Genomic DNA, 11,714 nt, shown 5'->3' on the forward strand with positions numbered 1-11,714 from the left:
TGATTTCACTTTAACTGAATCAGTGGTTTGTCATTGTGGAAAATGAAATGATTATAGGCACTCATGCAAAATGATGTGTCATTTTAAATTGTTACTGTGCAGTAAATAAAGACCAGAATATTTTAAACTCACATCGGGGCATGTGTCATTGACTGAGATCCTTCACATTTATTTAGAAATTGAATGTCATATTATCACACAGACTGGAAATTAAATTGTCGTGGCTTATATTCGCTCTCATATGAAGGTTCTTAGATGTATTCTGGCTGTGCTGTGTCAACACTTGAGAATGTTTTGACTATAGAGCAGTGCAACTATAGTCAAAACGTATATATCTACACAGGAACACAAGTCTATTGACTCAGAGTCGGCATCCGATCCCTCCAGTCACCGTGACGGTCTCTCCGGTGATGTAGGAAGCCTCCTCGGAGCACAAGAAGGCAATCACTCCACCGACCTCCTCCGGCTCTCCGATTCTGCAGAGCACAATGTGAAATATGGTGTTCATTGTTCAGCATATTAGTGAGACACTTGTGACAATGGGCTGTACCTTTTAATGCTGAGCTGCTTTTTGAACTCTTCCATGACGTCTTCGTTTCCCCATAACTAGAACAACACGGTGTATTAAAGAGTAACATTTATCGAGAGCAAAGAAACAAAGAAAACACCCGGGTAGCGAATGCAGGATCTGAGTGTGTGACTGTGTGTTTTTCCCTCCTCACCGCGGCGCTGAAGCGGGTCTTGATGACTCCGGGGGCCACGCAGTTGACTCTTATGTTACTGTGGGCCAGCTCAGGGGCGAGTGCCCGGGTCAGACCCAGCAGAGCAGTCTTACTCACGCTGTAAGGGCCCAGAGCCTACAGAGACACGGTGTCCTTAACATGTATACATTCACATGGGACTTGACCTCCTACTTACCTTAATATAAACATCCTGCTTGTTCTCTCACTGACCTGCATCGGTTGGTATCCAGCCACAGACGACACAAATACCACATTCCCCCCACTAAAAAGGAATACACAGCATTTAGGATTAATTGTACAGCATGGAGTTGTATAGTCTTTGGATCTTTTAGTTTGTCGCTCACCCCCTCTTCACCATATGAGGAACCACCAACTTAGTCATGAGGAAGGCCGATTTCACATTTACAGACAGGATCTAGAGAGAAAGGATCCAATGTTCAAATCAATAAATGGAGGAAGAAGAATGATTTTTCAGAGCCACAGACGCATTCACACAATTCTTCATATGCTTGTTCAGCGAGTCCCGGGGCTTCGTCTGTGGTGTGCACCTTGTCCCAGACGTCCTCTGTGGAGTCCATGATGTTTCCGAAGAACGGGTTGACCGCTGCGTTGGACACCAGGATATCGATGCCTCCGCACTGATCCAGAGTCTAGTCCAAACACAGAATGAGACTATTAATGAGGTTATAAGTCATATGAATCACTGACGACCTCATAATTGCTGGTTTTCAGCCATGTGGACTCACCGTTTGGACCAGTTTTTCTCTGTCTTCTCCCTTGCCAACGTTACAGGTGGTGCCAGTCACCTGGATGCTCTGGCTCTGCAGCAGCGCCACGGCCTTGTCCACGTTGGCCTGCCGCCGGCTGCTCACCACCACGTGGGCTCCTCTCTTTCCCAGAGCCTGAGCTGCAGCCAGACCAATTCTGATCAGGAGGAGGAGAAGAGCATCTCAGTAATGGATCAAGTCTGTAACAATTGTAGCTATTTTATATGACGTTATTATGAGGCAATTGTTTGAGATCATTGCCGGTGCCATCCTCGGCAAATTCAATGTCATGTAGTGACATTTTGCTTTAGAGAGCGCGAACTCCGAACACAACATGACTGTGTGTTGCAGTTACAGTTCAGTTATTGCGAAGCCAGTGAGGATGCTCTCAATACCAGCTTAATCAAAAGAGGAACAAAAGAGGAATTCATAATATAATTCATACCCATCTGTGGAGGCAGTGACTATGGCTACCTTTCCAGCAAGGCTACTTTGAGACATACTTCTTTGGCCAGCAACAGGAATGGTCCTAAGGCACCTGAATACACTCCTCAACATCACCTGTGAACACAGAATAGTCCAATGTTATTTTTATTAAAACACTGGGTATCTAGGGTAGAGGTCATCTGACAGCAGCAGTGCACAAGCTAAGTGCAAAGATAAAAGTAAACAATTAGTTAACGGAGTTGGAAACAACTTTTTCGATATGTCTCTTAAATAATGAATACACATGGTGACGCTACAGCAACGATACACTACTTTTAAAGGCAAACTCAAGACAATTTAGTAAAAGTTTACGCAGAGGGCTACATTGCTTAAGCAACTAATGCAATTACGCAAACGTGATCAAGAGCATTATCTCACCCTGCAGTTCATGCAATACTGAATATGAGGTTGAACAGTGGAATCATTTCTTAACAGCCAAAGTCTACTTCTGGACCTTTGACTACCGACGATTCATTGTATGTTCCGGGTCGCGCTGTCAAAATAAAAGCCTCCAGCAAGCAGCTTACGAACTTGCCTGCTCTTTAATTCAACTGTACAACCAAGTCTGTCGAAACAATTATGCTGTTTGTTCAGGAAATTATTAATTTTGCTGTACTGACCGGTGATGTACATAGCGTGGACCACATATTTCGTTTTCTCTCAGTTCAAAGCATAGTTTTCTGATAACCAACAAAACCCGGACGTCCCTAAACGCAACCCGCAACAACGAGCCAATCATAACAGCGGAAACCAGCGCGAGCTCACACGTCTTGGATTGCTCTAAAAGCCTGAAGCCCACGCTCGTGCCATGCTTTTAGATCAGTGGACTGCGTGACGCTCTGAGGGGGCGGAGCCAACGTTGTTGTCATCGCCGAAGATGATTGAACGCCGATGGCCTCTGATTTTCACGCCTGAGAAGAAGTGATTTTTACGTATCCTGGGACTGTACGCCGATGCGAAGTTTATGGGCGAAAAGATACAAAAGACAAGGTAACGCTAATTATTTTATGATGGCGGCTTTGGGTGCTCACTTTTACTGGAAACATATCGGATTAAGCGGGTTTATCCGGCGGTGCCATTGTTGTTTTGGACTGAATTTAGGAGCGAAAGGCGATGAAGATAACTACCTTTAACGTAGCTAACGTTAGCTAGCAGCTAGGCCGCGGCAACACCGCTCGCTCGCGTTATTGAAGCTACCGTTTGCCCACACTTAAATGAACCGTATTTTATACCTTAATAGCTGTTTATAATTAGAACAAATATATATTCGATAGCGAGTGCACACCGCTTATTTAAATCTGGTGCTAAACTAGCTTTAGTTAGCTTTCGCTTGGCATTTAACGTAACGTTACTGGGCGTGGAAAGGAGAGACAGGTGTTGCCGCTGCCCGCCTACCTTTCGCTTCACACGTGCCCCGCGATGTCTTGAGTTTGGGGGGGTTTTGCTAACTGTCTTGTGTGTGTGTCTTATGAATGTGTCGTGAAGAAACCAGGGTCCGTGTGCGGGCGGAAACTACGAGGCGCCCGGACGAGTGAGATGTGTCCTCCACCGACTCTGCCGTGCTTCTGCACCGAGTCTCTCCGGCGACCAGCACGTCCATGAGAACCATAACCTCAGATCTAGATGGACGACCCAGACTGACCAGGGCCCTGGAGTTACCTTCTAACTGAGACGTTACTGTTAACTTTGCAACGATGTCTGTCTCCGTGAGTACAGTATTTGTCTCTTTTGTATATATTAACTCTCTCACAATTAAACAATTTTAAAGCTAAATAATGTATAATTAGTTTGACATGGTTTTCTTATTGTTTATTATCTCACCATATCTATAGTGTTTAATCAGGACCCTCATTGCCTCCATTACTGTTTTAAAGGGGGTCCCACATGGCTCAATGGAGCCCAGTTGTCCCCAGGGGGTTGGTTTAGAAAATGAAAGGAGGTCCTGACTCTCTGGCTTTAGGTTGGCAATTAAATCCTAAACAGAGAGGGACAGATGTGCCTCTTATCCCCTCCCCCCCCCCCTCTCATCTTGCTCATTACCATTAAGCCCCTGTGTCCAATTGAACATTGATCCTCCCCGACTGTGCCCCTCTTTCTCTCCGCCTCATAATTATTGACACAGCTGTGAATTTTGTAGTTTGTCATGCTGCTAGCTTTTACATTTTTTTTCATTCTTTGTGTTCACCCAACCTCTTCCTGTCCCTCCGTCTCTTGCATGGACATTTAACGAGATCTTCCCCATTCACTCCTATTCACTCTCCATTCAATGGCCCCAAACAATCACCCTTTTGATACTCCTGACTTGGCATTGCCATGTCAATGTACTGGCTTGTTTGTGTTATGCAGATGTGAGACACTAGCTTGTGGGGAATTTAGGCTGTCGATTAAAACCTACTTTTAATGGCCGTTCGTTTTTTTTAAATTAATGAATGGAAGTGGTCCGTGTTTATGATTTCTACTTTTGTCTCGTCTTCTTCTCTAAGACGGTTTTGGCAAAGGCGCTGTTTGACAACGCGGCAGAGAGCCCGGAGGAGCTGGCTTTCCGGAAGGGTGACATACTGATGGTTCTTGAACAAGAGCAAGGTGGTGGTCCGGGCTGGTGGCTCTGCTCCCTGCATGGCAGACAGGGCATTGCCCCCGCAAACCGTCTTCGACTCCTCCAGACCGCCCCGCCCCCAGGCTCCGACCCGCGTCGTGGCCCCGCCGAGGACTCCGTCTACCTGTCGCCTGTCCCCCCACTGAACCGGACTGCTGTCGGCGGCAGTGCAGAGGACGTTGATGGAGTGTATCGCTCCCCGCCCGGTGTTGGTGAGGCACGAGGAGCTGCCTTGAGGCCCGGGGAGCTCCGTAGGGTCGAGAGTGGGCGCCCACGCTCACACTCGAGCTCTGGCCTCCGGCCCAGACCTGACTGGGACGTAGGGGTGGCGGGGCGTCCGCGCTCACCCTCTCTGAGAGGCCGAGGCATAGAAATAACAGGAACGCTTTATCAGACTCCAGTGTCTCCCATGCCTTCAGCGGCTCAGCATGCCAGACAACCAGGAGCTTCAGAGTCCGTGTACCTCGCCCCCACTGGAATTCCAAGGGCAGCCGATGAACCAGAGGACACTACATATCTAGTTCCTAGAGAAACACTAACTACAGGACACTCGGACGACTGTTATTTGGTGCCCAAAGGTACGCCGCTCGCAGGTGACGATGTTTACCAATCCCCAACAGGAGGAGTTGTGGGCTCTGCTGCGTGCTCGAATGGTACCCCCCAGCTGAAAGTGAGCCAGGACACACCTGGGATGTACCAAACACCCACCGCTGTGGGGGCAAACCTCCACAGGACTTCAGCCACAGTTTTGGCCCACCAGCACCCATCTCAATTATCCCCCATGCAAGCATCTCCCAGACCTCTGCTCAAGGGAGTTTCACCCAACCCCGCTGTTGCAAGGGGCAAACCCAACCTGACCTGTCACCGGGGGTCTCCTTCGCTGGTCCGAGCAGGGCAGGTCAGGGTTCCCGGCTCACCAAATGTCGCCCGCAAACCTCCTCCACCAGCACCTCCGGTGAGGGGAGTCACCAGGAAAGATGCAGCGCCGTCATCGACGGATTCTAACTATGTCCCCAAACCCACCGCTCAGGTCACTTCTGAGGAGGACAAACAGGGGGGGGGTCCTCAGAGTAAGGAGGACAGGACGAGTAACGTCCTGGAGAAAAGCAACAACGCGCTGAACAAAAAAGGAGACAAACGGGATTACTCGGATGACGTGGATGACCAGGTTTGTGATGGCTGCTTCACCTACCACTTTAAATTGCTCCCAAAATGTATTTTATCTTCAGGACTTTGTTAGTGGAGTGAGTTTGCATATTGTCCACGTTTTATCGGCATGTTTGAAAAATATATGACTGAAACCTTCAATTCTAATGGTTTGTCGTGGTAGGTGTATGATACTCCTCCCAGTGGCCGGTGGCAGCGCCCCGTCCCATCTTCCCTTGGTGGTGACGACGATGATGATGATGGCATCTATGACACCCCTCGCAGTGTCCCGCCACAAACTGATCCTGAGACGGAGGTAAAGACGACCCTTCACAAACCTTACTGAGCCACAGATCTTAGAAGAATTTAGTTTAATTTGTATTTAACCTCCTCTTACATTTATGACTTGTCTCATATTTTGGAGATTGAAATGTCTGTTTACATAAAATTTGTCAGACATTAAACTTTCATCAATGACGTCTAGAGGTTTTTCTGTCTGAAGCCTATAATTAAACTGTCAAATGACAATCCTTATGAATGTTAGAATCTACTAACGCAGCCTGGGAACCATTCGTAAACTGGTGTGTTGAATGCATGTCTGTACAAGTGAAGCACTTCACCAACAACAGATGACTATCATCTACCCCGATACCATATCTTCCCACATTCCACCATCAGCCTGTCTCCCTGCCCCCCCTTCGAGGCGAGGCCACACCTGTCTCTCTCTGCTGGGGGAGCCTGTCTAACCAGTTCAAATGCTGCTGCTATTTTCTCCCCGTCACACCCATCTGTCAGGGCCAGACCACCCTGCCCCCCCCCCCCCCCCCCCCCACTGGTCTCCCCTTTAACGTTACTTAAATATATCTGCCAGCTGTTGGATTATTTTTTTCCTCTTTGCCTGCAATTACTGGACGCAGACGCGCTGCTTTTAGACTCTGCTCTGTCAGGGACTAATGTGTCTGCCCACGTTTGGTGGTTGTGGTGACTCATGTGACGGCATGTGTTTTTACTTTTAACAGATCATCCAATGCACAAGCCAGCTTTAAAGGAAGTCTGAAGTCGTTTAAACTCGCACGACACATGCTATTGTTTCAAACTCTGTGAACCTCCACTATTGTGGATGCACCATTGTTCCCCTCATTGACACAGAAACCCCATATTGTGGCACTGCACAATGAATACACTGTCTCATAGAAATGATCCACACAATCATAATTTCCAAAACGCTCCCTCTGTCTTCTCCTCCACTAGGTCTATGATGTCCCCACCATCACTCTCAATCTGTCCACATCGGATGTCCAGCCTGAAGAAGTCGACGAGGACGTGTACAGTGTTCCTACTCTTCCAGGGCTGCCTCTGGGCCCAGGGGAGTCCACCGTCGGCCTCTCCGGCGAGGATGTCGGACAGGCCTACCGTGTCCCCGGATCTGAGAAACGAGTTAGCGGCGGAAGTCACAACCGGGACTCTTCTGAGCCCGACTGTGGCATCTACGACATGCCCGCGTTGACCGCCGAAGTCCTCCCCCACTCTTTGTCGTCGTCCTCCACCTCTACCCGCCGCCTCTCCGTTTCGAGCAACGGCTCGGGCGACGTGCAGTGGAGAGCCACGCTTTCCAGCCTCGTCCACTCGGTGCTGAGCGCGGCCTCCTGCTCGGCCTCCGCTCTGTCGTCGCGGGACCTGGCCACCTCGCTGGCTGAAATCCTGTCGACCTGGAAAGCGTGTCATTCCGACGATCCCCCGCCACCTCTTCAGCAGGCGTGGGCTCGTCTGTCGGACCTCCTGCCGGCGCTGTCCGCTGTCGGCGGCGCTCCCCCGTCCGAAGGGCTGCTGACGCTGGTCCAGCGCTCCCTGGAGGAGAGCGCCCTCCTCCTGCAGGCTCAGGGCCGCCCGCGTTTGTCTTCCCAAGACTCCCTGTCCCGCAGGCCGCTGCCCGCGCTCCCCGTGCCCGATGGGAAGTCCTCGGGCGGTGGGATGGGCTCCCGTAAAGGTAGCTGGATCCAGGAGCGGCCCCTGCCGCCAACCCCTCAGCCTGCCTTCCCCATGCCTCCCACTCTGTCGACGCTGACGCTGACGATAGGCCCCGCTGACGGAGAGGATGACCCCAGCAATGAGTACGCGGGGATCGGCTTGACACCCATCCCGGCCCCTCTGCCTACTGGAGACAGCGTTGGATACGTCAAGCTACAGGTCAGTTGTCATGATGAAATTGTTTTGTATTTTCTCCCGTTCGTTTCTCTTTCTGATGTGTTTTTTTTTGTGTTTAAACACATCTGTACCTTTGCTGCTAACGGTCTTGAGTGCACATGAGGATTAATGATTACTATACTATCAAACATGTTGTCTAAATGTGTCTGTAAACATGCCTGACTGTTCTCTTTCCCACACTAGGGTAAACCTGAGCCACTTCCTGATATTCTGGGTGAGAACGGACACATACATACCATCAATGCAGATCTAACGGTGAGTCTCTTCTTCGTCTTTCTTCATACAAACACAATCCTTCACTCCTGCAATCCCAAAGTATTTGTTGAACAGAAACTAACAACAAGTCTACACAGACGAGTCATTGATTCACTCCGTGGTCACTGTGTGCTTTGTTTACTAATGAACACTGACTCATTAATCCAGCCGGCTGCAGCTCTTTGGCTCTTGATGCGGTACAAACCCATCGTCAGTCTGCACACACCATGTTTACCCAACACCACCTGACCCAATGTCCCGTCAACCCCTTATTTTATGTCCCGCGAACCTCATGAATGGCTTGTAACCGCGTACATAAGTACAATTCCAACCGTGTCTTGTCTTATGTTATCTCTTGAGTTTGCTCTTCTGTTTCTTGACACTGAGGTCATGTTTTCTTATCGCTCGGTCTGCATTTTTTTTTCTACTCCTTGCTGGATTCCTTGGCTACGCCATAGACGACCAACAAGAGGTCATTTGTAAATCTTAATAATCTTGCCTCACATAGAACGGAGGCTGCAGGACAATAAGTGACAGAAAAGCAGAGTCATTCTTTCAGCAGTGCCACTCGCTGACGTCCTGCATGTACGACTTTCTCTGGCTTTTAAGTTCGGTGTAAGACTCGGTCTACCTTATTTAAAAGATGGTTGAACACAGTTATACGCCATCAATCAGAGATGTCTGCTTAAAGAAGATGATACATTTAGTGCCAGAGAGATATTTGGCTCTCCAGCATGCCTTTCCCCTCCAAACACTAACTTCCTCTCTCCTCTGCACAGTTGACCCCGTCCCCTCCACTTCCCCTGTCCCTCTCCCTGGAGGACTCGGAGCTGCTGTCCTTCTACTCCTCTCAGAGCCTCGCTCACCTCTCCTGCCTGGCGGACGCCATCGACGTGCTCTTCAGCAGCGTGCAGGGGAACCAGCCGCCGCGCATCTTCGTCGCCCGGGGAAAGAGTCTCATCGTGACGGCGCACAAGCTGGTGTTCATCGGGGACACGCTCTCCCGCCTTCTCACATCTGCCGACCTCCGGGCCAAGGTGTGGAGAGAACCCCCCCCCCCCCCCCCCCACGCACATGAAGTCTAGCTGGTGTGTTGAGGAATAAATGCACCAAAGTTGTGTAATAATCATGTTTTTATGTCTCTTTTTCTTCCTCAGATCACAACCTCAGGTGGACGACTCTGTCAGGCCTTGAAGACGGTTGTCGTTGCAACAAAGGGCGCCGCACAAAACTACCCTTCAATATCCGCCACGCAGGAGATGGTGGACCGCGTCGCCGAGCTCTCCCAGCAAGCGGCCGGCTTCTCCACTCTGCTGCAGCGGCTGGCAGAAATATCTTCATGATATTTCATATCGCTTGCTTAGAAACTTTTGTTTACACTACTACACACATATATATTTTCTCTTTTTTGAAATGCCTTATTTGTTGGTAGACTCTCTTCTGCGTTTGAACGGGATCGGAGCAGGCGGCGTTGGAAAAACCTGGAATAAGGGTTACGCGTCGCTGCAGCTGTTACTGCGAGGGGTTGTGAGTGTTGGTTCTGTCCTCCAAGTGTGTGTTGGCTTGCGTTTTGTTTATGTACTGACCTCTCCGTGCTTTGATGCCAGGCACACTTGTCTTTTTGAGTGTTAACTTATTGAATATTTGAAGCCCCTCCGTGGCTCTCTGAGGAGCTTTTGCTTTATTATGTTTGCCATATTTTCTTTCCCTCACATGATAGCCATTTTCCTTCCTTCCTCTATTTATTCAGCCATCCCTCGCTTGTTCCAAAAATAGCACAGTAGATGGCCTAACATCCTGGTTCTGGCCTACTTTCCACTGTTGACCTGAAAGGCCTTTTGTGTTGATCCTTCTGAAGCTGTTGAAGCAGCATATTGAGTGTTTTGGGCTTAATACGGAAGACGTGGGAGCACGCTATGGAGTAGGACGTTCGCCCGACTTCCTTTCATAAATCTGTGCAAGTACATGTTGTGTTTGTGTCGTACCAGTTTCCACTAGAAAGCACACTGCAGTACAGCTTTCAATGAGAAACCTCAACACACATCCAGTGTACGTACACGCAGGCGAACGCCTCATGAAGAAGGAGATTAAATCCTGTCTGACACAGAGATTATATTCGAGAGTCGGTTATGATAGTTGTGGGAGACGTTACCTAATCCTGTTCTTTCCCACGGTCACATGGATTAGAAACTTGTTCCAAGCTCACCTGTCTCCACATGTCTTGTTATGATCTGCATGCGTACTTTTTTGCTTTCTATGTTCATTTCCCACAAGATGCTCAACCGCTGTCAGCAGCGCTTACTCACTCCTGCTTTGATCGTTTCATGTCGGGTAGAAGCCAAGGCTGGGTGTGGATACATATAGAAATCAGTAATACTGTAACGCATCGCAGTGGAACACAGTTTACAGTTTACACTTGCCATTTTTATATATGTGTAGTTATTGCCCAGCCCTTGTAAGAACTGTGAAATGAAGCACAGCATTGTTTTTTAATAAGAAAGGGGGAATTTTGCATCTTAAATCCAACAAAACACCAATTTCCTTTCCTCAGACATTACAGTCTGAGTTCTACCATTTTCATTTATACAAGTTATCCGATTTATTATGTTGGTCTGCAGACAAACTGCTTATAAAACATGTCTCAACACGACAAAGGTGCTCTACAAAGTTGGGTTGTAATACTTCAGAGTCGCTGTTCCATTCTTTGTTTGTTTTTCCAGATCAAAGTCAGTCTCATCAGGGCATTGCGTAATCATTTTCTCCCTTGTGTTTGAAGCATTCTTTGAGGAATACTTCGTCTCCTCTGCTGCAGTGCCACCGTGTGGAGGTTTGGAGTGTCACTTAATGAAACTTTGTATGTATGATGAGAGAGCATGATTGGCAAGTAACCTTTAGCAGTATATTTATTACTGTCAATTTTTATGGTCTTTGTTTTCCAGTTTGCATGGCTTTAATTTGCTTACATTTTTATATATGCACATACTTTGCCATTGGGGTGATATTACTGGGTAATTTACAACGAATACATTGTTTTTCCTGAAAAATACGCTATGTTACAGTTCAAAGATGTAGCTGTTTGTTTTCTTTTGTACAAGGAAGTTTTCTACACTATGTGAACTCATGTGAGTATCTGTTTTTGCTGAGGTACAGAAGTGAATCTTTCGACTTTTCTCCCAACAGTAACAATACACCTCTTACATTTAACACTATATTTGATGTCTGTCTTGTATTCCTGTTCAGAATGCACAAATACATATTTTGTAATTAAACAAATGTATGGATTATTTATTTATATACGTTTATTGTAGTAGTCTGTTAATTTTTGTCTGCAGGATATCTTTAGACCTATTTATTATTATCAATATTTAAAAACAATTGTGTATTTTCTACTCCATATACCGTACTATTCCGTAGACTAGTTAAAATCCCAATAAAAAAAACTTTAAATTAGATAAACTCGTCTTTAAAAGTTTGGCTAGGGCCCCAAACTGCCCCAATATCACTTCCTGCTACTGT

At 47.7% G+C, this 11,714-nt stretch overlaps 2 protein-coding genes across 2 annotated transcripts; one reads left to right on the top strand and one right to left on the bottom strand.

Moving 5' to 3' along the window:
* Positions 1-175: 175 nt before the first annotated feature.
* dhrs4 (dehydrogenase/reductase (SDR family) member 4) lies at positions 176-2,464 on the bottom strand. The gene is made up of 9 exons (XM_079295967.1): positions 2,375-2,464; positions 1,956-2,071; positions 1,490-1,667; positions 1,292-1,393; positions 1,088-1,158; positions 954-1,005; positions 723-857; positions 551-606; positions 176-476 (listed from the first exon to the last, which is right to left on the bottom strand). Exons 1-9 carry the CDS (start codon positions 2,384-2,386, stop codon positions 362-364), a joined length of 837 nt encoding a protein of 278 aa, XP_079152093.1. The 5' UTR covers positions 2,387-2,464; the 3' UTR covers positions 176-361.
* Positions 2,465-2,871: 407 nt separating this feature from the next.
* efs (embryonal Fyn-associated substrate) lies at positions 2,872-11,484 on the top strand. Its single transcript, XM_079295762.1, has 8 exons — positions 2,872-2,986; positions 3,482-3,702; positions 4,480-5,760; positions 5,923-6,054; positions 6,990-7,925; positions 8,127-8,198; positions 8,978-9,235; positions 9,356-11,484. Exons 2-8 carry the CDS (start codon positions 3,691-3,693, stop codon positions 9,539-9,541), a joined length of 2,877 nt encoding a protein of 958 aa, XP_079151888.1. The 5' UTR covers positions 2,872-2,986; positions 3,482-3,690; the 3' UTR covers positions 9,542-11,484.
* The last annotated feature ends 230 nt before the right edge of the window (positions 11,485-11,714 follow it).

The sequence above is a fragment of the Melanostigma gelatinosum genome (assembly GCF_949748355.1).
Source record: "Melanostigma gelatinosum genome assembly, chromosome: 23".
NCBI lineage: Eukaryota > Metazoa > Chordata > Actinopteri > Perciformes > Zoarcidae > Melanostigma > Melanostigma gelatinosum.